This window comes from Octopus sinensis, linkage group LG18 (genome assembly GCF_006345805.1).
Source record: "Octopus sinensis linkage group LG18, ASM634580v1, whole genome shotgun sequence".
NCBI lineage: Eukaryota > Metazoa > Mollusca > Cephalopoda > Octopoda > Octopodidae > Octopus > Octopus sinensis.
Window position 1 is genome coordinate 34,821,080 of NC_043014.1, and position 27,952 is coordinate 34,849,031.

The 27,952-nt window shown below is 37.4% G+C and overlaps 1 protein-coding gene and 1 long non-coding RNA gene across 5 annotated transcripts in view; both read left to right on the forward strand.

Annotated features, from left to right (window-relative positions):
- The window catches only part of LOC118766977, a 389,104-nt gene that overhangs the window by 98,958 nt on the left and 262,194 nt on the right, over positions 1-27,952 (forward strand). The window lies entirely within an intron of this gene.
- The window catches only part of LOC115221716 (POU domain protein 2-like), a 190,684-nt gene that overhangs the window by 23,091 nt on the left and 139,641 nt on the right, over positions 1-27,952 (forward strand). The window contains exon 1 of one of the 4 annotated variants that reach the window (XM_029791924.2): positions 19,415-20,432. The exons of 2 other annotated variants lie outside the window; for them this stretch is intronic. In XM_029791924.2, coding sequence (XP_029647784.1) covers positions 20,357-20,432 — 76 coding nt within the window. In that variant the 5' untranslated portion in view covers positions 19,415-20,356. Of the gene's footprint in view, positions 1-19,414; positions 20,433-27,952 lie in introns of those variants that run through there. One more of the 4 variants, XM_029791925.2, reaches the window with a different exon arrangement.

Genomic DNA, 27,952 nt, shown 5'->3' on the forward strand with positions numbered 1-27,952 from the left:
GTCTGTAAAGTCAGGTGGCCAGATGTTAGGGGTGATGTGGTCGCAGAAATTGTCTGACAGCCATGACTGGGTTCTCCTGCTTGTGTGGCATGCTGCAGAGTCCTGTTGCAAGGTATAGGGTCTTCCAGCAGCCACACTCTTGACCCAGTGCAGCACCACCTCCTCCAGGCACTTCATGTAAGCCTCCGTGTTGTATATGAGGTTGTGTGGGAAGATGAATGGAAGCGTGACATCGCCATCACTAGTGATCACTCCAACACCATAATGGTGACTGGATGTCTGATTTTTATCACTCTCAGTACATGTCCTCAGATTGCACTGTCCTCAGATTGATACCCAAACACTCTGAAATGTTGGTATTGGATCTTCCGGCATGAATGCCAAGCATTACAGCATGTTGTTTCCAAATTTCTGGGAGAGTGAATTGTATCATGGTACTGTTTTTCTCACAGATGGTGCCCAACTGACCCTACTATACTGTGTAGTCAACAAAATCAAAAACAGACAATGCACATGTGCAAAATTAAAAACATAAAATGGCAACAATTTACCCATTGCACCCGGTATATACACAAATCTAAATACATACATATATATGTATGTATATATATACAAAATAAGAAAATGGAGGAATAGATATCTTTCAATCATCAACTACTAGATAATACCAATTCATATAATTTATTAACTAATTATTTAGGAACACCCAGATCAAACAGAATAATCTCTATATATATAAACGGCAGTTTGTCTGTCTGTGTGTCTGTGTGGCTGTCAGGTTGTACCCTCGCCCTGACCACGGCTTTCAACTGATTCTGATGAAACTTGACACACACATAGCCCAATGTCATAGTTCAAAACTAATGCAGCGAAAATTTTGAAAAGTTCCCCCATTTCTGAAAAAAATCGATAAATTCGACATGAGGTCGAGAATCTAAGCTTTTTATATGCAACACATTTTCTGTTGGGAGACAGCTAGGAACATCGTATACATAGAAGTATTCGAGTGAAGAGAAGAGATTGCAACCTACACATGCGCCTTCGTTCCCTAGAGGGAAAGAACTAGATTGGGATTAGTCGTTGCCTACTAGGGGCTCTTACATATCCGGGCAACGCCGGGCTATGCTGCTAGTACAGAATAAAACATTATCTAGTAGTTGATGATTGAAAGATATCTATTCCTCCATTTTCTTATTTTGTATTATGAATTTGAGGTAAAACATTTTACCTTTACCCATATAATACAATAAATGAATTAATTGCATTACAATTCTTAGCATTTATGTATTAGCCTTTATGGGTACTTTACTGGCAGTATATTGGATAAATGATATCCCATAGTGAGTTACACTCATAACCCCTATCTCACTTTGTAATTTTATGTATATATATATATATATATATATATATATATATTATATATATATATATCTTCTATTTTTTAATTATTATAAATCTTCCACTGAGGAGGGAGCCAGTTTGCAACAAAGATACAAGGCTCCATCTTTGGGATGTAGTTAACACAGACAAATTCACATTTGGAACTTGGGAATAGTCTTGCATATTTTTACTGTTCCACTCACAGATTGCACTTGTAATGTATGAATCAGTCAGTCAATATCTCTTTCTGAAAATCCCAGTTTATCCAGATTCTCCTTTAAGCATTTACTAACAAAACTTAGTGCTCCAATTAGAATTGGTATGAATATGAATTCATAGTCCGGATATAGAAGCTGGAGGTTTTGAAGCAGTTGTCTGTAGATATCCTCTTTTACTGTGATTTTCAAAGAGATATTTATATCTCCAGGGTAGCTGACTTCTATCATGGTACAGATCTTTGCCCCTTTATATATGTATGTATGTATGTATGTATGTATGTATGTATGTATGTATGTACGTATGTATAAAGTTAGTGTTTAAGCCTTCCTAGAATTAAGACTGAATGAATGTGGTGATAAAGCTGTCACTTTTATATTAATAACTATGCAAGACTGGTGGGAATATTATCTGTATGGACTTAAAGGATTGGTCACTATTTAGTTATATAATTTAGGAGTTAGTTATAGGTTTACTTATTGAATTTATTTACTGATACTGTTGTACATGGAGTAAATGTGTTTCTTCGTGGTAGTCTAATTAATTAAGTTAGTGTTTAATCCTTCATAGAATTAAAATTGAATGAATGTGGTAATATCTAAGGTATGTTTGTTCCCAAACAACACTTATTTTAGTGCTATTGACACCGCTGGATTGAATGGTACTGCCCAGGTGTCGAAACTATAGTGATATCCATGGGGCAGCTGATGATGGAAGTATGTTGGATTGTTGGTAAGGCTGTTATTGTATGTATGGAATAGTATTATAACACATCCATTTGATTATATATATATATATATATATATATATGTATGTATGAATTTATGTATATGTATGTGTATATATATATAAACAAAAAATAAACTCCATCAAATGTCAGAGGGGTAAGCTAGAGGTAGTTGATAGCTTCTGTTATCTAGGTGACCAAATCAGTAGTGGAGGTGGATGCGCCTAGAGAATAGCTGCAAGAATAAGAATAGGTTGGACAAAGTTCAGAGAGCTCCTACCTCTGTTAGAGTCTGGCGCAGCCCCTCAGCTTACCAGCCCTGGTCAAACCATCCAACCCATGCCAGCATGGACAACAGATGTTAAATGATGATGATGATGATATATATATATATATATTATATATATATATATAACAAAATAAGCAATAAGGATATCCAAAGGTAGTGTAGTACAATTGTTTCAGGCTACTTCATTTAATTAAACAATGTAAGTATTACATCAGTTTTAAAATGTAGAGCACTCTTCAGCCAGATATGAAATTTTTAAAATTAAATTGACAATGTTCATTTTTATACTTATTCCATTTGTCAACATTACAAAGAGGGTAGGTATATAGACAGAGAGGTGAATTTCATCAGGGGAGTGTGCTGAGGACTTCCTATCTTTGGGTAAAATAAAATACAGGAGGATCAATAAATAGTGATTTTATTCAACATATTCCCCTCTTAGATTCACATACTTATAGCAGCAGTCCTTCAGTTTTTCTAAGTCCTGTAAAAGAGTTCGGAAGACTGGGCCTCCAATCAGGCCTTTCATGATTGAGGAAAGACTCAAAATCCACAGAAACTGATGTGGCCTATGCCAGCCAACGATAATGTATAAAAGTTTGTAGAAGAAAAATAAATTAAAGTGAGATGATTTATTGTGATGAGTAAGAAAATCCAACATGTTGAACGATTGTCCTTTGAAAAGAAAGTAAATGTAGAGGCTTTAATACCACAGGTTGCAAAATTCATGAATGAGCATTACACAACAGAAATCTCTGTTACTTTTTCTTTATTGCTGGTAGCAAATATAATTGTTGGTCTAGATACATACAATGCTGCAATAATTTGGGATAGTGGTTTCAGGGCTAGTCAGTTTGATGGGATTGCTATATCATGTGCTTTTAATCTCTTGACTGGAAAAAAGAGGAGAGTAGGGTGAATTTTTCTCTCCTGTGATTCTTGTTATATATAGATTTGTTTCTCTTTATCCATTCTGTATTTCTCTGACACACATCTATCATTAAATCATTTATAAAATTAATTAAATTTCAAAAATTATTCTAGTGTAAGAACTACAGCTATTTTGAAATTTAGTTTTCTCTTTAGTGTAATTTGTGATCCTTAAAAATCCTTTAAAATGTTTTAGCCTGAAGGCCTCGGCCATGCTGGGGCACCACCACTGAATGAGCTACACAAATATGTGAATCCACCTCTGATACGTGGCACTTGGTCAACAAGGGAGTTTGATGCCGCTGCCCGCATCTGTGTCTCCTGTCGTGAGGTAGGTTCATCTGGGACCCCCGACAAGAAGATATCCAGTTTAGTTTTAAAGAAACCCACATCCACACCATGCAAGTCTCTCAGGCATTTAGGGAGATGTTTAAAATTCAAATTCAAAATGTATGTTTTCAATTTTTTCTCAACCTCCTCCTCCCTAATTACTCTCTTCAAAGGTTCAATAGGATTGTCATTGAATTCCTATAATATTAGGACACTTCAACTCAATATCATTTACTATGCTGCTAAGTGTGTGTGCATTCTGAATACTGGAACAGGATGAACTGAACTTTATTATAATAAAGTAGAACCACAAACCAAAAACTGGGTTCAGCATAACTGACAATACTCTTCCCTATTCATTTGTGGTTTTCTGCCTTGCATTCTAAGAAGCAATTATATGACAGTAAACTTGAAATCTGCTTTATATTTTGTCTTTTAACTGTTTACTTATTTCAGTCATTGGACAGTAGCCATGCTGGAGCACCACCTTGAAGGACTTCGTAAAAAAAAAATTGACTCCAGTAGTATTTTTTAAATTTGGCATTTATTCTATCAATCTCTTTTGACAAACCACAAATGAAGGGGGATATAAATAAACTAACATCTGTTATCAAGTGGTAGAGAGAGGACAAACTCAAAAACACACACACTACATAAATACATGTACATACATACATACATACATACATACATATATATATATATATATATATATATATATATATATATATAGTTAATCCAAACAAGAAAACACAGAAAAAAACACAGAAAAAAAACACAGCAACGCGAGGACGTGGAACAATTAAAGTATTATTTGACGCTCAGGAAAGAAGGGAAGGAGGGTTTAACGTTTCGAGTGGAGCTCTTCGTCGGAAACAAGGAGAAGGAAAGATCCCGAGAAGGGAAGACAGGGAAGAGATCACATATATATATATATATATATATACACACACACACATATGCATATATATATATATATATATATATATATCAATCTGTAAGGAGGTTGATGTTAGGAAGGGCATCCAGCTGTAAAAACCCTGCCAAAACAGACAGCGAAGTCTGGTTTGGTTTCTGCCTAGCCAGTCCCTGTCAAGCTGTCCAGCCCATGCCAGCATGGAAAACAGACATTAAATGATGATGATGATGATGAGGGTGATATATATATATATATATATATATATAAAACAGACACAGTAGCCTTGGGTAGATTTTCTACCTGGCCGGCTCCTGTTAACCATCCTACCGATGCATGCATGGAAGGTGGACATTAAACAATGATGATGCTGATGATGCTGAAGATGACGATGATATATATATGTATATATATTGTATAAATCATCATCAACATCATCATCATCATCTTTTAACATCTGTTTTCCATGCTGGTATGGGTTTGACGGTTTGATTGGGGACTGGCAAACCAGGAGGCCGACCCAGGCTCCAATCTGATCTGGCAATGTTTCTACAGCTGGATGCCCTTCCTAACGCCAACCACTCTGAGAGTGTAGTAGGTGCTTTTTATGTGCCACTGGCATGGGAGCCAGTCAGGTAGCACTGGCATTGGCCATGTTCGGATGGTGCTTTTTATGTGCTACCAGAACAGGAGCCAGTCTGGGGGGGGGGGCTGGTATCGATCATGTTCGGAAGGTGTTATTTTGTGCCACCGGCATGGGGAGCCACTCAGGTGGTACTGGCAATGACTCATGCATGAATGGTGCTTATTGCGTGCCACCAGCACGAGAGCCAGTCAGGAGGCACTGGCATCAGCCACAACTACAATTTCTATTTTTGATTGTGATTTGATTTTTGATTTTACTTGACTCAATAAGTTTCCTCAAGCATGGCGTGTCACCTGACGATTCAAAGGTACTTTTTAAATGGGCTAGTTATGTGACACTGGTGTAGGTTATGGCTGTGATCTCACTTTAATTGCTTGGTCTTCTCAATCACAGCATATTTCCAGAGGTCTTGGTCTCTTGTCATTGCCTCTCTGAGGCCCAACGTTTGAAGATCAATGCTTCACTACCTTATCCCATGTCTTCCTGGATCTCCCTCTTCCATAGGTTCCTTCCACTGTTTGGGAGTGACACTTTTTCACACAACTCTCCTCATCCATACGCAGCAGTTGACTATGGTGCTGCTACACCAGTCATTGGGTATGACTCCTTTGTGCCACACAGTTTTTGCCTGCCAAAATCAATCACAAGGCATTGGTTAACTATGGGCTATAGTAGAAGACACTTGACCAAAATGCTGTACAGTGGGACTGAACCCAAAACTATTATGGTTGCAAAATGAACTTCTTAATCACACACCCATGCTTATGCCTACACATAGCCATACCTATGTTTGCAAAATAGATGCTTAAATGACAGCATACCATATCTCAAATGTGAAATAAATTTACAACTGAAGATGAACTACTTAAAAAAAAACAGAAGCATTTAACTGCAACATTAAAACAGTATAAGCAATATGCCCTAGTCTTATTAGGCAATGTTGTTTCAAAGCATGAATTAATATGTGGACTATTGTTGTTTAACTCCCAGGTCAACTCTGATTAGAGCAGACCTTTCATCAAATATGTACCAACAAGTATACTATTTAATGTATCCTTTTCTTTATTAAGAGGGCAGGGATAATTTGTTAAAGGGTTAAGAGACATATTATATAATAATAATGAAATTATTGTATACAGTGCTCAGGTGCACCACAAATGCTCAGGTGCACTACAAATGCTCAGGTGCACCATATTGTGATGTATTACTTGTACTGGTGTTGGCATTCACATGAATTGTGTTGACTCCATTCACTGAATCCACAGCATCATGAACAGAAGCCAACCAGATGTCTGATGGAGAGATTTTCAACTACTTATGATGCCACAAGAAGACATTATATAGGCAAAGATCAGATAACAACTGGAAATCCAACTTGATTGTAAACATTTTTAGCTGTCCACCTCACTGCTTATGCCATCCCAAAAAAGGCTTTGATATGGCTGCATGCAAATTAGTTCACTGTGTGGGTAACCAAATCAATGGGACCTATTTTGTGTAGGAGTGGCTGAAAGGAATCAGCATAGTAATAATAAAAGACTTCAGTTCAATACAAAATCCAGAGCCGCTGCATGTTTGATCCTTTCATAATTCCAATTTCAATCAAGCAAATGCAGTTTAAGTACCTTAAAGAGTTTTGAAACTAATCAAGAATTTTGAGAGAATTAGTAACTTTATTTATTGATTTTATTAGTATAATTTATCAGATACAATGTTTGGAACTCAACAAAAGGCTATTACATGAAACCAAGATGAAATCTTTTTCTTTTGAAATCACAATATTTTGGTAGAGATTTAAATTTAAATATATCTACTTTAACATTAGTTGTTTTTGTTTAGCTCCAGGCCAGCCTTGTTAGGCAGACTGATGATTAAAGGCCGTTCAGCTGTAAACCATCCTATATTCATACGTGTAGGGAACTCAGGACTACAATACCCAGTGTACCCATTTCTAAGATGATGGGGTGTAATCTGAAAGAAATTTGGCTGCTATTTTTAACAAGCCAAGTGACCACACAGAAGCTCCCTTATTGGCTTACAACTCACTCATTGGCTTGTAGTTTGTGTTACTGCTGTTGCTGGTGTCATTGACTATCATGATTGATATCAACCTGTGCTAGACCTCCCTTGGTTCTACAATACCAGATAATCTGAAACAGCTGCTTCAGATTGGTTGGTAATGCAGAACCAAGAGCAGTCTTGCACAGGTTGATATGAATCATGTTAAACTACGAGGGGGATGCTGCAAAGTATCTGGTTTTAAGGATATCATGAGAGGCCTGGTTGGAGGCCCAAGCTTCTGAGTTCTTTTACAGGGCTTTGAAAAACTGAAGGACTGCTGCAATAAGTGTGTGAATCTGAGAGGGGAATATCATCATCATCATCATCATTTAACGTCTGCTTTCCATGCTGGCATGGTTTGGACGATTTGACTGAGGTCTGGCGAACCAGACTCCAATCTGATCTGGCAGAGTTTCTACAGCTGGATGCCCTTCCTAACGCCAACCACTCCGAGAGTGTAGTTTTATGTGCCACCGGCATGAGGGCCAGTTTGGTGGTACTGGCAACGGCCACGCCCAAATGGTGCTTTTTACGTGCCACCTGCACAGGAGCCAGTCCAGCAGCACTGGCGACGACCTCGCTCGAATATTTCACATGCCACAAGCACAAGTGCTAGTAAGGTGACGCAGTAACGATCACGCTCAAAAGGTGTGCTTAACGTGCCATCGGCACAAAGGCTAGCTTGTTGCTCTGGCAACGATTTCACTCGTATGGTACTCTTAGCGCTCCACTAGCAACGGATGCCAGTCACCGAATTTGATTTCGACTTCGATTTCACTTGCCTCAACTGGTCTTCGCAAGCAGAGTTTAGTGTCCAATGAAGAAAAGGCACGCATAAGTGGGCTAACAAAATCATAATTAACTGTATTCTTTTTTTTTGACACAAAGCCAGGAACTTTTCAGCGTCTCCTCGTAGGATTACTCCAATATTTCCTGATCTCAATACACAAATCATGTTATTAGCCAATCACCACTTAACATATAGAATATACTCAAAAGAATACACTACTTTAAACCAGTTGATAGAATTTTTTAAAAAATACAATAAATATATAATTAAAAGTGTTCATAAATACATTAGAATAACCTCAACAATATGAAGAGAAAGAAACTAAATAAAGTGATTCGTCATACATAACTACTCAATGAAGCATGTCTAACTTAATTATATAGCTTTTATATTTCCAAGTAATTTGTTTTACACAATAGTCATAAAAACTGCATGACTTTGAGTGAATTATTAAGGGAACTGCTATGTGGTCATTCAATATATTAGAAATAGATACTAAATTTTCTTTCAATCACACACTGTGGTCTTTAGGTAAGCAATAATTAAGACTACATTATATGATTCAGTAAAAGATATGTAACAAAGGCTGAATAGTCCTCGTGGGAATGTTTTGATTATATTTCTTCTAATGAAGTGCTAATATGGTACTAAACAAGAATAATGTGACCTAAAAGCAACAATGGCAGTATTTCCTCTTTTTACTTTGCAAACAGGTAAGGAAAGGTCTTTGTCAATCAAATTGAATGGATATTAAATCTGAGTGTATGTACGTATGGCATGTGTGTGTGTGTGGTAGGGTGTTATTTAGATACACACACATACATGCACATACACAGACAAAGACACAGGTATATTAATATCAGAAAAATCGAATGCCTTTACTAACCTGTGAAGAACCTACCTGCTACTGTAACAGAAGAAAACATCACTATTAGACATGAAGGCCTGGTCCAAAGCAAAGGATTCAAATACCTAGACATCATCTCAGATAATGTATAATTGGACCAGGAAATTACAGAATGAGCAGAGCTCACAGAATGGAAAGCAACAGACTTCCAAGACAACTCCTTTACTCCCAACTATGGAAGAGGAGAAGAAACCATGGAAGGCCTAGACTGAGATTCAAAGATGCTGCAAAAAGAAATATGAATTGGAAAGGAATTGATCACAATAAATGTCAAACTCAAGAGAAAAACCGAGCAATATTGGAGAAAGCTTAAAGCTTATCAAGTCATCCCAAAACCACGAACAGTTATAGTTTCAGGTACAGACTGCTAATGATATCATCATCATCATCATCATTTAACATTCATTTTCCATGCTGGCATGGGTTAGAGGGTTTGACTAGGGACTGGCAAGCCAGGAGGCTGCACCAAACTCCAATCTGATCTGGCAATGTTTCTACAGCTGGATGCCCTCCCTAACGCCATCCATTCCGAGAATGTAGTGGGTGCTTTTTACGTGCCACTGGCACAGGAGCCAGTTGGGTAGCACCTGCATCAGCCACATTCGGATGGTGCTTTTTACATGCTATCGGAACAGGAGCCAGTCGGGGCGGTAGTGCTGGCATCAACCACTTTCGGATGTTGCTTTTTATGTGCCACCAGTACCGGAAGGCAGTCAGGTGGCACTGGCATCGACTCATGCATGAATGATGCTTATTGCATGTCACCAGCATGGAAGCCAGTCAGGCAGCACTGGCACTGGCCACAACTACAATATCCATTTTGATTTTGATTTGATTGAGATTCTGATTTTACTTGGCTGAATAGGTTTCCTCAAGCATGGCATGAGGCCCAATGTTTGAAAAAAAAAATGTACTGGAATGTACTGGCAGCATTTCTCAGACCAAAAGGCATAGATAGGAATTAAAATGAACCAAACGGAGTGGTTACAGCAGTTTTAGCTATATCTTCTGAGTTCATTGGGTTTTGGTGGTATGCACATACCAGATCTACTTTGGAAAATATAGTGCAATCATGGAGTACATAAAAAAAGTCCCTTAAGTTGGGTAGGGGATAGTGATTGGGCATGGTAATAGTATTAAGTTTCCTGAATTACCAACAGGTCTGAAATCCACTTTATTCTTCTGAGCTAAATATAGCGGAGATGCCCAAGGGCTAGCAGAAGGATGTATAAGACCAAGCTGGAGCATGTGCTTGAATTCAGCACGGGCTTTCTTGAGTCTGCTGGATGAGAGAAAATAGTGGGGTCAGTTGTTGTAATAAAATGTTGAGTTGAGTGGACTGTCTGGGAAGGTTTAAAGGAGAAATCCGTTAACTCAAGCAACGAGGAAAGCAGCATATGGAACTGGTTATTGGCAGCAGCTACAAAAAAATGATAGGCTAAGGATAGTAGTGGTAGATCCACTTGCAGGCATAAATAAAGATTGGTAGTATCCACAAGTCTCTGTTTCCTGACACCTACCAGAAGTGAATAGTGGTTTAAGAAATCCACCCTAAGGATAGGATGCAGCAGGTCAGCAATGACAAAAGTCCATTTAAAATCTCAACGCAATGCAACGTCTTTCAGTTAAAGAAACCTGACCATAGGTTTTGATGGGAGAGTGATTCACTGCATATAAGGAAATACTGGATAACTGTGGCTTGTTAGAGCTGAACCATAATGGCAAAATACTGCAACTTGATCCTGTATCGACCATGAACGACCTGTTTGAGTCTAGGTCCCTAATGAAGAAAGCACGATTAGCTGAAAAGTTGTGAGAGAGGTCTGATGCATCCAGGCTCTCTAGGTTCAGTTTTCCGATACTTTAAAAGCACAAGGTTTGTTACAATGATGTACCTTGTCGTGAAAACGTGCATGGTACCAACACACCGAAGAATTGTTGGTTGAAAAAGTGTTACGTCGTTTAGAAAAAGAAGAGTGGCTTCGCAAATTGAGCTATTTGGCGTGTTAAACTGTTGATAGCCTTCAACATGGCGTCTTCATTTTTATTATTAGGCTGCTGTTGAGAAGATGATGAAGCAATAACTGAATCAACCGCAGTGGGTCTGTGAATTCCATTATTTTATCTTCGGACGGAACTATTTGATCTATGGTGTTGGTGTCAACCATGTTTGCTAATATTGTTTGTACATTAGTTGGTAAGTGGGAAAAAATAATTTCTTTATGAAGAAACTGTCCGCTGGTGTGTTGTCACTAAGTTCTCTAAACCGCCTAAGAAATTCTGAAAATCACCCAGGTTCTCATCTTGTAACAAAGCAGGGAAACGGCTTTCTGCTGATATGGAATTTCTGCGTAGTATTTTGGTTCTCAAAGCATCGTAGGTCACTCTTTGTGGAAGATTTGTGATGATATCTTTAACGGTGTCTGCTAATATGGTGGGAATGCCACTAATAAGCACGTGTAGCTTTTGTGGAGTGGCTTGTATACCATGTGCTGTGAAATAAGAATCAAGCTGTGCAAACCATAGCTTAGTGTTGCCGGAATAAGCTGGTATGGAAGTGTTACTCATGATTATAACAAAGAACAGGTGTGACAAGTGACTTTCTTGTTGGTCGTGGAAGACACAAAATTATTTCAAAATTAGAATATCAGAGGTGCTGATAGAGTAATATAGAAATTACCATGAAAAGTGTAGTATGGCATTGATGTACCATTTGCTGTGGTTTGCGTATCTAGACGAATTGAGTTTGCTATATTATCATAGTGAAGTGGCTATCGTGTTCTTAATGTTGGGTTCACTATTTTATAGTGATGTCAGGGTTATCCATTTTTGGTGGTAACATTGGCTTAATGACACATTATAATTTAGTCGGTATGAGAGAAACCGTGATCACTGTGACCGACCAGGTTATCAGATGTCGCTACACATCGCTGGTCACAATGTGTTTCTCATTGTTTTAGCCTTCAAATGATGCCACCCCTCTGGCTAAGCGAACAGGCCAACAGAAGAAAGAATGAGAGAAAGTTGTGGCGAAAGAGTGCAGCAGGGATTGCCACCAACCCCTGCCGGAGCTTCATGGAGCTTTAGGTGTTTTCGCTCAATAAACATTCACAACGCCTGGTCTGGGAATCGAAACTGCGATCCTACAACCGCGAGTCCGCTGCCCTAACCACTGGGCCATTGTGCCTCCATGAGAGAAACAACAACAAGAAAACAGAAATTCATGAGACGCTTGTGATAAGTCATAACTTTTATTACTAGAGGTAATACGTTAACATAAAAGGTTAATTGAAGGAAAGCTTATAACATTACATGAATGTGTTCTGTTTGCAGGCACATGTCTCCAAGTAAGTAAGATGAACGTGAATGCAAGCAGATGTAAAGTGTGACAGCTTGACTCAAAGCCAGCCTAAGGCTAGACAGTCATGGAGTGGCATGAATTTAGAATTTCTTTCCTTTATATAAGGGATGGACTGGAAGTCCTCGACTTCCACGTAAACTGGAAGCTTTCAGAAAGGTCTCAAACATTCTAGAAGCTCGAGGGAGATTACTCTCGTTAAATCCCTTTTCCGTTTTGCTTCCTGTCGTAGCCACCAGGGGTCACTACAGAGTCATCCAATGTATACCCAGGATGTTTCTCAAACATTGCTGATGAAAGTGCCCACGTGATTTTAGGTGATGGCACTACACTATCCATGTTCCACATGAAAATAATTGGCATGTTAATATGCAGACATTGTAGACCGTCAATTAGGTGTTATTTTTCAAGATTCTCTGGCACCAGAAATGATCCTTTAGAGTGATAAAAGCATCAGTGGCTGCTTTTATTTGTGTGGTAAGCTCATCATCTAAAGAGCAGCATCGGTTGATAGAGCTACACAGGTTTGAAACTTATCAACATACATAAATACATACATACAACATATGTATTGCAGGAATGGCTGTGTGGTAAGTAGCTTGTTTAACAACCACATGGTTCTGGGTTCAGTCCCACTGTGTGGCACCTTGGGCAAGTGTCTTCTACTATAGCTTCGGGCTGATCAGAAGGCGCACACTCTCCTACCCTGATGTAATCTCCAGGGATACCTGTCACCCAGCAACAGGACTTCCGTAATGCTATGATGGACCGTGAAGTCTGGCATAACATAGTAAATTCCATTGTCTTGACCACGGTCGAACAATGATGATGATGATGATATGTATATTTGTATGTATGTGTGTGTGTTTGTTCCCACCCAACATCACTTGACAATCAATGTTGGTGTGCTTACATCCCTGTAACTTAGCGGTTTGGGAAAAGAGACCGATTAAATAAGTACTAGGGCTTACGAAGAATAAGTTCTGGGTTTGATTTGCTTGACTAAAGGCGGTGAGCATGACCGCAGTCAAATGTCTGAAACAAGTAAGAGAGTATGTGTATATATATATATATATATTTCAGCAGAAATTTTTAATGTAGTCATTGGTAATGGCCAGTCAGGGAGTTACCAAATACATGCACATATATGTATATATATATAGACAGATATCTTTTCTGTGTTTCAGCCCATAAACACATATATGTACAGGGTGTGGAAGCAAAATTTACAATATTTTGAGGTAGGGATTGAAAGACAGTGTATGACCAATTTGTTTATTGAAAGTCATGAGAATTTATTTGCCACATGAAAATTTACATAATAGAAAATGTTTTTATTCTATGTATCTTCCTTCTTTCTCAATAACTGCCTTCACACGCTTCCTGAAACTTGCACACGTGTTCCTCAAATATCTGGGAGACAACTTCTCTCATTCTTCTTTAACAGTATCTTTAAGAGAGTCAACGTTGCTGTGTGATGTTCTAAAATGCCCCAAATAGCATAATCCAGAGGGTTTAGATCTGGGCTAGAAGGCAGTCATAAACATGATTCCAAGAAATTGCTAAAGTTGGATTTGCAGAAATCTTGTATTTTTCTAGCTGTGTGGGCTGGAACCTCATCCTGTGTCCATTCATAATTACCATCTGGGTAGTTTGCTTTAAGCCATGGCAATACCTGGTATCTCAGAGTCTTGTAGTAAGTATTAACATTGATCTTTTCATCAGCTTTGTAGAATTTTATAAGCATTTTCTTTCCATCGGAAGCCACAACACCAAAAGCCATAACTTGAGCAGGATGTTTTGTTTTGAATGTCCCCTTAACCTCAGCTGTCGATTTTGCAGTAAATCTGTCATTTCTGTGGTTCAGAACAGCATCGACAGTGAAGATTGTTTCATCTGAAAAGATCGTTACAATGGAGGACTTTTTCTTGAACCATGTAATAATTTTCTTGCACCTTTCCAATCTCTTTTCCTTCATAACTGATGTCAACAAGTGTTTTGGTGTTTTAACCTCAAATCATATTTTATTGCATTTCTAATCATCTTGTTCTCCACCTCAAGTTCAATTACCATTTTTATCATGGATTTGGTTGGAACCTTTAGAATTTGGGATTTGAGAGTTTTAATAAAAGCTTTTGTACGTTTTTTGTTGATTCCTCCGCTTCCAGACTTCCTCGTAATAGTTTTGCTCATAGTCATTCTATTCTTTACATTATAAACAGTTTTTATGGACACTCCAACTATTCTTGAAATCTCGTTTGGTGTGACAGGTGCATTCAGCAAATCACACACTCTTTGACGTTTGCTTTCCTGATTACTCATATGGGCAAAAGTTTCTGAAAAGGTAAGGATAATAGTGTTAGGTATGATTATGACATTAATATATGCTAGGTTTCAAAACAATTGACTTAGTGCCTGCTGAGAAAAAACAACTTAACGTTCATTGTAAATTTTGCTTCCCCACCCAGTATATATATATATAGATAGATATCTTTTATGTGTTTCAGCCCATAAACTGTAGCAATGCTGGAACCTCTTTCTTTAGTTGGCATTTGGTGAATGAGAGTTCTAAGTTAGTACCCTTAGTTATATTTCTTTACTACATAGACAGCTGTTTTGGAAATTGCAAATAGTAAAAAGTCCTGTTGCTTTCAGAAGATATCTACATCCACATCATATAAGTCTCCTAAGTTTTTGACTGTGAGCCTTTGAACCCTAAACTATTACAGTATTACAGTACCTGGTCCTCAATCTGGATGGTAACGATGGAAACTTTAGTTCTATACAGTTGCGCCATGTTTGGGGATTAGTACAATTTTCAATGCCAAAGTTTGGTGCAAGACATTCAAGGATCTTCCAGACATATACTATTGCATATCATTCCTCTTTTTGCTCAAAAGAGTAGAGCCTTAACTTTTTCAGTCATTCTCAGTTGCTGATCTGCTGCATTGGAGCAATCATTTTCATGTTGCAGTATTGAATTGCTTCAAGTTCTGACATTAATTATACACTATAATTGGGAACCATGATCTAGATGGTCGAGGACAAATGTCCCCCAGAAGTCTATCATGGTTTGCTGCCATCTTATTCTGAAAGTTGTAAGAATTAATTTGGCCAGCCACACACGCAAATGTCACTCTCTCTTTACACACACACACACATATATATGTGTGTGTGTGTTACCTATATGTTACACACACACACATATATGTGTGTGTGTGTTACCTATATGTTACACACACACACATATATATATAGGCGCATGAGTGGCTGTGTGGTAAGTAGCTTGCTTATCAACCACATGGTTCTGGGTTCAGTCCCACAGCGTGGCACCTTGGGCAAGTGTTTCTACTATAGCTTCATGCTGACCAAAGCCTTGTGAGTGGATTTGGTAGAGGGAAACTGAAAGAAGCCCATAGTATACATATATATATATGTTTGTGTGTCTGTGTTTGTCCCCCACCAACATCGCTTGACAACCGATGCTGGTGTATTTGGCCAAAGACAGCTAGAATAAGTACTATCTTACAAAGAATACGTCCTGGGGTTGATTTGCTCGACTAAAGACAGTGCTCCAGCATGGCCACAGTCAAATGACTGAAACAAACAAAGCAATAAAATAATATATATATATTCTGTTGGAAGAAAGAGTACTCAATACCATAAAAAAAATTAATAACATTTTTATTTTGGCTTAGTTACTTTCTTGCTCCTCTGGGTAGTTAGAGTAGCATGGGATCTCTAACTTCCAAGTTTTATTTATTTGAGTTCATGTCAGTTATCCATGGTGTTGATATGATTTATTAATATATTTGATTTGAAAGAGGTATTTACAGTGTGTATTGATAATTTAATTTTTATGAGGTTTTTTTCGTAAGTAAAAAAATAGTTTAAACGTTTACATAGGATCTTCAGACCGGTTTATACATGCACACACATATACATATACGGGAGTAGCTCACTGAGAAGATGACAAGTGACTGAAACAGCTTCAGAAGGTACATAAAGCTAAGTAAAATTATGGCCACCCATACATATGGGCATGTTCCTTATGGCCATGTCTCACACTTCCTCTCTCAGCTGAGAGGTCGTTGCCTTGCAGGCTTGCAGGTGCTGGTGCCATGTAAAAAGCACATTTTTGGGGCATGAAAAAAGCACCTTTGCTAACTAGCCCCAGTGAAACTGTCCAACCCATGCTAACATGGGAAATGGACACTGAATGATGATAATTATATAGATACATAATTATCATCATCATTTAATGTTCATCCAACCCACTGGCATGGGTTGGATGGTTTTATTTTCTCTTATTCCTTTCTGTTGAAGAGCATAGGCTCGAAACATAAAAGACTTTTTCACTTTCCCAAGCATCAAACTAATACACCAGCTTGTTGTTCATACACCTGTTTCCGTCTTTTTTTTTCTATAAATTTCAACTATATAAATACACACACATAAATATATGTAGGTGTTAGGAAAGGCATCCAGCTGTAGAAACCATGCCAAATCAGACTGGAGTCTGGTGCAGCTCTCCAGCTCTGATCAAGCCATCCAACCCATACCACCATAGAGAACGGACATTAAATGATAATGATATATACATATAAATATATACTATTTATATGATGAGTGCTCAGCATTTTAAAACTGTTGTAATACTTACAACATTTAATAAAATGATGTAGTACGAAACGATCGTACCAAATTACCGGAGTCATTCTTGTTGCTTATTTTGCATATAAATATATATATATATATATATACATACACACACACACATATATCTATGTATGTATATATGCATTTATATATGTATGCATAAACCAAGGGAGAGATAACTGAAGGAATTACTTGCCATTAGATAGCATACATTCTATTTCTAGAACTATAAATCTTTGAATGGCAATGACCCTTAAGCTATACCGTCAGCCCTTGTGGACACGTCACAGCTCAATGATGTCTGTATAGGCAATTATTTAAAAAATGTTCATTGAAAGAAAAATACATACACACACACATATTGGATATATAAACTTGTATATATATATATATATATATATATATACACACACACACACATAAATATATATCTATGTATGTATATATGCATTTATATATGTATGCATAAACCAAGGGAGAGATAACTGAAGGAATTACTTGCCATTAGATAGCATACATTCTATTTCTAGAACTATAAATCTTTGAATGGCAATGACCCTTAAGCTATACCGTCAGCCCTTGTGGACACGTCACAGCTCAATGATGTCTGTATAGGCAATTATTTAAAAAATGTTCCTTGAAAGAAAAATACATACACACACACATATTGGATATATAAACTTGTATATATATATATATATATATATATATATATATGTGTGTGTGTGTGTGCATGTATATATATATAGATGTATATGTATTTATGTATATATAAAAATATTTGTATGTATATATATATATATATGCATGTATATGTCTATATATATGCATATATACGTAAATATACACACAGACATGTATCTCTCTCTCTATATATATAGTATAATACATACATATAGAAATATGTGTATATATTATGCATACACACACACACGTGAGTGCATAATATATATATATATATCTATACACATTATTCTATATATAGATATATGTACATATATACATTTATTTGTATATGTGTGTGTATTGAACTATATAAATATGTGTATGTGTGTACTGAACTATATATATATGTGTAAGTGTGTGTGTATACATATGTATATGTTGTGGGTTATATAAGGCTTTGACATTAAGCTCACTGTGAAAGCCTCACTGAGTCACCAACAGTTCAAACCTAGCTCCCTTTTACTCTCTCTGGATGACCTCACCCATTTTCGTTCTCGCTTTTTTTTTGTTGTTGTTGTCCTTTTCAATGCTTCTGAGCCAATCCTACTGGTGTATATATATATCAAGTTAGAAACGTAATAAAGGATATTCGCATATCGAAAGAAAAGTCAGACGGCCAGGGAAATAGGTAAATAGCCAGACAAATAAACAAATAGATCATGTAGGAAAGTGTTGAATACATTCACACTTATGTGTATTATATATATTACACACATACACATATATATATACACATATATGTATATATATACATATATGTATATGTGTATATATACATTCACACATATATATATGTATATATATATGCACACAGATAAGTATATATGTATTTGAACATAATCAGACTTATATGCGCTGTGTGTATAGTTTTCATATACATACACATAAATATACATGTATGTATGTGAGTATATATATATATATACACACAAATACATAGAAGCATACTTGTATACATATATGTGTTCAACTAGCCACATGTATCTATACATATCCATCTCTATATACATACATTTCTGTCTCTTGCATATATATATATATATGTATATACACACACATACATGCAGAGGGGCAAATAGATAAGGACCCGGGCTGCTGTGTAGTGGTGAAAACTGAAGTGGATGGGTCGTCGGTTTCTGAAAAAAAAAAAAGAATCGATAATATTTGACCCAATACAAGACTGATGGCTTGGACAGTAATGATGGTAGGAACTGTAAAAGGGGAAGCAGAACGAGAACGAAACCATTTACTCCTCGATAAATCCAACTACACAATTCCATACTTATAGGAATGATAAACTCCTAAGTTTCCTAACCGGCGTGTGTCTGTGTGCGTGAGCACACATACATGTATATATATATATATACATACACACATATATAAATATATATATGTGCTTGAAGGCTAATGTAGGTAGGTGCGTGTATGGCTTGTTCGCTATAAACTGTGATTATGCTTTTTTTTTTGATCCAATGACAAACTGGCGTACATTTACCGCCCGTTCATACCAGAAGGGGTCAGTCAACAAGACAGTGGAGCTGCTAGTTATTATTATTTATTTTTATATATATATATTATTATTCGTGTCCGTTTGGGCGACATTTAGATTGCACTGTCCATTTCAATTTCCAGTCGACATATTCAGAAGAGTTTGTGTAGTGCCAGCCAAGCTTAAAAGACATTTAGGAAAAAACCAGCAGCGGCTCAGCTGATTGTGAATATTATTACTTCTCTCTTTTATCACAGCAAAACTATCCGATCTGAATCACGTCTTAATTCCTCCCTCTCTGTCTCTTTCACTTTCTCTTCTCTCAATTTTTCGTTCAATGTTTCTATCTCTCTCGGTTCTCTCCTCACCGCTTCGTCTCTCTTTCTCTCTATTATTGACTGGTTATTATTTAACGGTGTGTGTCTGTGTCATGAATGCCTTACCCACAATACATGTGGCCGTCGGCGCCGCAAAAACAAGAACAATAACAAAAGCGGTTGCAGAGAATATCAACAATCTTGGACATCGACCACGACACATTACTACTACCACTACTACTACTACTACCCAACAACACCATACAGAATCTAACTTTCACCGACATTAAATGCCGACCACCACTACTACCCATTACTAACATAAGCAACAACAACAATAACAACAGCAGCAGCAGCAGCAACAATAAGGAGTTCTATAAGCAGTAGCGGCAGCATTAGCATCAGCAGCAGCAGCATTAACATCAGCAGCAGCAGTCAGTCAGTCAGCTAAACTACCACCACGACGATCACGACGACGACGAGTGCGACGGCAACCGCGGTAGAAGCGTCGGCGATTGCCGGATTCTGCCGAAGTGGAACTGCACCAGTAATCGGTGCATCTGATTAGTCTCCGTAGTTGTCCGGACACTAAATAGCTGTATATTATTATTCAAAATGGCCTCATCAACATCAGCAGCAGTAGCGGTGACGGCGACTGGCAGCAGGTCGGCCACTCCGAATGAAAAACAAGGTAATGATGCTTGGATGGCGGGGGGAAAAGATTTTTACATATTCATATTTAGAGGTTTTAGCATAATATATGCCTTTATATTTACTTACCGCACACCAATCGGCTTTTAATGGGGGCGATTGGTTGTTGCTTCCCATCTTCATTCACAACTATTTTTTTATCTTCAATTTATTTCGTTTTTCTTTGTTTTGTATGCTTATATATGTGTGTGTATGTATATTTTTACTAATCCCATAAATATGATATTGTTTTCTTATAATTATTAATTTTTTTTTACCCTTCTATATCTCACGCTTCGAAAACCATTTTAACTTTTCTCCCCCTATATATACATACATATATATATATATATATAATATGTATATATATATAGTCTAGTACAGGTGTATATATATATATATATTATGTTAAAATTTTCAAAAGTAAACATTTTGCCTGCGACTTTTCTTTTCTTTCTGTCTCCCTGTCCTGTTATTTACCTGAAGATTTTTTGTCTTTTATTTACCAAAACCGAACAAGTTTGTTGCAAGAAGAAAACAACATACAAGCAAAAAAAAAATAAGAAAGCAAAAAGGAAACAAACAAAATATCATCTTTTCCCCGAAACTTGTCTAATATTTTTCTATTAAGTTTTCAGTACTTCACATTGAAGGTGTCTGTAGTCGGTAAGAGTGAGGAGGGGGGGATGTTAGGCAAGCACTTTGCCTAATTAACGTCCACTCTTCCTCACTTTGTCGTCCTAATTCCTGGCTGTAATACTACCTCTACATTGTTTAACTGACCGCAGTACCTACCTTCCTATCATTAGTTTATTCCTATTTTCTTCTTTTCCTTTTGCTCTTTTTATTTTTTTCTTCTTACCTTATTGTGTTTAACTAGTGAAAAAAAAAAAAAACGGTCAAACTCTCCCCCACTTACGACTTGATGACATTCTTATATTTCATGTGTTTGCGTATATAATATAAAAAATGTATATAATGTTCGCCAACAGCAATTCCAGCTTCTGTGCATTGTTTACATATGAATATTATTATGTTTACATAACAGTATTAGTTTTGTAATCTTTACATGTGATCAATATTACATTTGTAATATTTACATGTGAATGTAAATATATATATATATGTGTGTGTGTGTGTGTCCATATGAATATGTATGTGTACGTAATGAATATGTATTTTTACATACATATTCATTCGTAAACATTACATGTATGTTTACATATATATATATATTATAAATTGACGGTTAATTGTAATAGATATATATATATATATTATAAATTGACGGTTCAATTTGCAATTTATATGTATGTATATATATTATATATATATATATATTATATATATATATATATACACATTGACGGTTAATTTTAATATAAACGATGTGTCTCATTAGAATAATGAGCTTGAGACTGAAAGTTGGTACTTATGTTCCAACCGCACAGACCAGCTGTATATATATATATATATATATAATGTACACACATAATGAAAAACCTTTTTAAATATAACCCAAGAAATTGAATCAGTCCATTTCCCCTTTTATGTTATATCATATTGGTCTGAAAACTACAACTCGGACCTAATTTTGTATAATCTTAATTTCTCAAATAATGACTTATGCTATGCCTAGATGTTGTTCACAATGATATAGATTTAACACAATCGTCCATAGATGCTCACGTCCATTGTTTGTGTTATACACCCCCCTCTCCGCCCACAAATAATTTATCTTCTTATCCGAGCACATGTATTTGGTACTGCATCCTATGGTTTCGCTGCATGTCGCATTGTGGATCTTCACTAACGCACTGACTACTTACGAACGTGCATTGTTTAATATAAAGACGGTGTTCATAGTGTAAACAATCCACTGCACTGCACATGCTTCTATTGCTCCACAACTGATTGGTCATAGATTTTCATTATTTATATTTAGAGGAAAAACATTAAAAAAAAAAAAATTCTTTGACAAACAATAAAGAGAATGCGAGCGAGAAAGAGAGGGAGACGGACAAAGAGAGAAAAAATGTTTAGTTGTATTATATTGTATTATATTTAAACTATTTCTTGGTCATTGTTTAGTTTGTAGTCTGTAAATTGCTACCAACTTCTTGTTTTTAAGTTCAACCAGCCCAGCCAGACACTTAAGAGGCAGCTGCTAGGGTTTATTTATCTATTTAACAAACCTGTTTGTTTAATAAAAGACTTGGCTGTGGGAATCATCGGAAATACTTCGCCGCATAACAGTTGCTACGAGAGAGAGAGAGAGAAAGAAAAGCAAACAAATGAAACGAAACAGCAAAATTAATATTAGGAGACCGAACAAGATAATGAAGCGAATCTTGAACTAGTGTCGTTACTTGCACAAGTATACTTGTCCAGGCAAGTTATTATTTAGGACAAACCAGTGGTGGGTGACATTCCTATTTTGGTCGTGGCCAACAAATAAGTAGTTACAAGAATCATGAAGCATGTTATAAATGATTTGATAATGTTCATAGGATGTACAACCTTTACCCCAAAAGGCAGTGCATACACTGACCCGTTTTGGCGGGTAAGGTTTTATTTGGTTTTAATAAGATTAGTTGGCCTGAGAGGAACTTCAGGATTTATGACTACAAACTTGAGAATGTGTATAGGTTATTTAAATTTTATCTTACATAAATCATAGTTTATATAAAGTGTGTTTATACTGTTACTGTATGAGGTCCTCTTCTCCAGCTCAATCAGGCAAACTAGCTCCAGTTGGAGATAACAAAAGAATGGTCACACTCCTACATCATGGTTAAGTGATTAGTGGTAGGATGGGTATCCAGCTGTAAAGATAATTGATCCAACACGTAATGGTGTCCGAAAATGTAGAAAAATTAACTTAATAAAGCATTATGTATAAAGTACATATGAATATATCTGTAAACGTGTGTGTGTATATATATATGTATATATATATACTTTATAATTAGGGTTCAGCAAAGATTTGCTTCACCACATACCGAAGTTTAGAAATAGCAGTCAAAAAATCTTAGCTATTCCTCACACACACACACACATATATATATTCTTTTATACTTTTACTTGTTTCAGTCATTTTGACTGTGGAGCACAGCCTTTTAGTTGAAGAAATCGAACCCAGGATTTATTCTTTGTAAGCCTGTTACTTTTTCTATCGATTCTCTTTTGCCGAACTGCTAAGTTACAGGGACGTAAACACACCAAGATCGGTTGTCAAGCAATGGTAGAGAGATAAACACAGACAAAAACACACAAATATATACATACATATATACGACAGGCTTCTTTCTGTTTCTGTCTACCAAATCCACTCAGGAGGCTTTAGTTGATGCTATAGTTGAAAACACTTGTCCAAGGTGCCACACAGTGGAACTGAACTGCAACCAAATGGTTGGGAAGCAAGCTTCCATATTTCTTTTAAATTGCCATAGTGGCATTACATTGAGAGGAACACTACAACACATGTGGGTACAAAATATGATGCTATGAATGACACATGAAAAATGTTAAAATCAAAATATCAAAATAATGATACATGAATGATAACTTGAGAAATGAGTATATGAAAAGTGTGTTACTCACCCCACACTGAGTAACACCACTCGCCACCTCTGAGTCCTGAGTCCCCTTTAGTCTTTGATCTAGTCTTTCCTTTTTCCCCCATCACTGAGTGACAACACTCTCCTCCATGTATATGTAACCTTTTTCACTGGGGGAGGGGTCTTGTAAATTTTGTGGTGTCTGTTCTTTCTTCTCTTTTCCTGTGGGGAGAAGGGATGGGTGGGTTTGGTGTTTGTATGGGGAAGGTGGGTTTGAGTGGTCTTGGATGGGATGGAGTTGGTCTGGACACTGACTGTCCTTCCTCTTCTTTCTCTTTTTCCTTTTATTCTCTGTCACTGTCCATTCATCTTCCTTGTTCCTTCCATTTATCTGTACTTCTTCGTTTTTCTCCTCCGTCTCCAGCACCGCTTCTGTCATTTTCCTCTGTAGAGGGCAGTGAGCTCTAATGTGGCCTTTTTGGCCACATTTAAAGCATTGTGGAGCTCTGCCCTCTACCCATACTCTCAATACTATTTCTCCCAACATCACCATCTCCGCCAAATTTTCCAGGTGCTTCGCCTCCGCTTGTATGATGATTTCCAATGTTTTTTCTCTATATCCTCCTTCCTCCATCTCTGTGGCTTGGAGGACAGCTACCTCTTCCTCACTACCAGCCAGCATGGCTGCCGCAACCCAAGCCACTTCTATATCGGGTGGGATTCCTTCTGCCCTCACCTTAGAAGTCTTTCTTCCAAGGTATATGGGTAGAAGTACTACTTCCTCCATTCTCACCATTGTACTCGCCAGCCTCTTTGCTTCCTCCGCTGTCCTAAACTGGACAACCACTGTCCCATATCCATTTCTTTTGCTATATATGTCACTTCCTTCAAAAGCCCCTTCAATGCTTTTTCTACTTTTTCTATCTCTATCCGCTCCACCTTGCTACCCTCTACTGAGTACACCTTGTAGGTAATGGTCTTCTTTTCCATATTTATCAAAACCCTTTTTAGGGGTATTAACTTTACATCACTGCCCACCATCTGTATCATCTTACACAGCTCCTTCAGCCCGGCTAGGTCAACTTCCCTCTTCGTCAGCTCTGCAGTCTCAGCAAAACTCTTTACACTTTGCTCTTTCCAAATGCTCATCCATTCTATTTACTGCCTTAACGAGCTCCTCCACTGAGGACAGCTCATACTCACTAAGGTCTGAATACATTCCTTTCCACCGGTACAACACTCACCAAGCAGCTCAAAAGATTCTGTCCGACCTGTGCTGGCGACACGTAAAAAGCACTGTCCGAATGTGACAGATGCCAGCGCCACCTGACTGGCGTCCATGTCGTAAAAGCACCAACCGATCGTGGCTGTTTGCCAGACTCCTCTGGCCCCAGTAAAAAATCACCCACTACACTCATGGAGTGGTTGGCATTAGGAAGGGTATCCAGCTGTAGAAACACTGCCAAACCAGACTGGAGTCTGGTGCAGCCTCCATGGCTTACCAGACCCCGGTCAAACTGTCCAACCCATGCTAGCATGGAAAATGGACATTAAATGATGATGATGATACGGGGAAACCAAGCTTCTTACCACACAGCCACACCAGTGCCTATATATATATATATATATATATATATATATATGTATAGGTATGTATATATACTTGTACATACGTGTATACATGTGTTTGAGTGTATATATATATGTGTGTGTATGAGCAAAATGTCTGTAAATGCAAGTGGGTTTCTCTCCTCATTTCCTCAACTAATCTTCCTTTCACTCCCTCATTATCCTTCTCTGATCTCTCCTTCAGCAGCAATAACATATGTGTAATACTTATGTTATATATGTGTGACATAGATGTCTGATATACATATAGGCACAGGAGTGGCCGTATGTAAGTAGCTTGCTTATCAGCCACATGGTTCCGGGTTCAGTCCCACTGCGTGACACTTCAGGCAAGTGTCTTCTACTACAGCCTCGGGCCAACCAAAGCCTTGGATTTGGCAGACGGAAAATGAAAGAAGCCTTTCGTAAGTAGCTTGTTTACCAACCACATGGTTCCAGGTTCAGTCCCACTGTGTGGCAACTTGGGCAAGTGTCTTCTACTATAGCCTCGAGCTGACTAAAGCCTTGTGAATGGATTTGGTAGAGGGAAACTGAAAGAAGCCCGTCGTATATATGTGTGTGTCTTGGTATGGCAAAAGAACCGTAGAGAAGTAATTGGCTTCAAAAAATAGGTTCTAGTGTCAATCTCCTCAACTGAAACCTTTCTAGGCACTGTCTCGGCATGGTCACAGTCAAATGACTGAAACAAGTAAAAAGTAAAAGATAATACAAATGTATGATATGTATTATACATGTATGCATATACTTTATGAATTTGCTTAGGCATGATGATATTAATAACCAGTTAGAACTCACTACAGTTGCACTGTAGAAGTAAAGGAAGTCCTTTAAATGGCTTTTAGGAAGCTATGATAACTGCATGCTAATGAAAGTGATTATGTATCTCTTGTTTTTTTGCTATGCATTAACACACACATTCAAGAGAACCATCCGAACGTGGCTGTTGCCAGCGCTGCCCCGACTGGCCTCCGTGCCGGTGGCACGTAAAAAGCACCATCCGATTGTGGCCGTTTGCCAGCCTCGACTGGCACCTGTGCAGGTGGCACGTAAAAAGCACCCACTACACTCACGGAGTGCTTGGCGTTAGGAAGGGCATCCAGCTGTAGAAACACTGGCCAGATCAGACTGGGCCTGGCGCAGCCTTCTGGTTTCCCAGACCCCAGTTGAACCGTCCAACCCATGCTAGCATGGAAAACGGATGATGATGATGACATGTATATGTGTATATTTATGTATATATGAGGTGGTGCTGAAAAGTTCTTGGCTTTGGGTAAAAGAAAATACAAGAGGATCAGTTATGATTTTATTCAACATACCCTCTCTCAGATTTACACACTTATTGTAGAGGTCCTTGTAAAGGAACTCAGAAGATTGGGCCTTCAACCTGGCTATTCCTGATACCCTTAAAGCCAGGAACTTTTCAGGACCCAGTTATATGTGTGTGAGTGTGTATGCATCCATATATAAAGAGATGCTGTATAAAACAACAAAGGAATATTTGTACACAGTCATTAAGAGCCTCATTAATTATAGACTGTTAATGTCGAACATATTATAATATTGCAGTAAATCCGGGCAGAAAAAGCATTCCTCAATATACATAATCATTTAAAACGATCCTTAAAGAGCAATGTATATTTAAAATTAAAATTAAAAGCAGAAAAGCATAAATTTCACAGACAGATCACAAATTCATTACTTTCAGCAGCTGCTTCATTAGGAATAAACAACCATTAATTCTATAATTACATAATTAAGATACATAATTAATATTAAATAATTTAAAGCAATGTTTATCCCAAATTATCTCTAATATTATATAAGGCTGTGCTAGCTATAAACTATATAAGTGAGCTTAAGAGAAACATATATATATATATATATGTATGTATGTATACATTTGTGTGTCTAATATACATACACACACCTATGCAAAACATATGCACATGTACAAATACAGATGTATATGTGTAGACATACTTAAATGAACACAGCAGACATACAAGTATACCCATGCAAAGAAGGCATACATGTCACCATCATCATCATCATCATTTAAAATCTGTTGTCCATGCAGGCATGGGTTGGACAATTTGACCAGGTCTGGCAAGCTGGGAGGCTGTACCAGATTCCAACTGGATTTGGCATGGGCTCTACGGTTGGATGTCCTTCCTAATGCCAACCACTCTGAGAGTGTAATGGGTGTTTTTATGTGCCACCAGCAAAAGTGCCATTTGCATGACACTAGTATCTGCCATGACTGTGATTTTACTTAGCTTGATGGCTCTTCTTAAGCACGACATAATACACATATATGTATGTGTATATATAT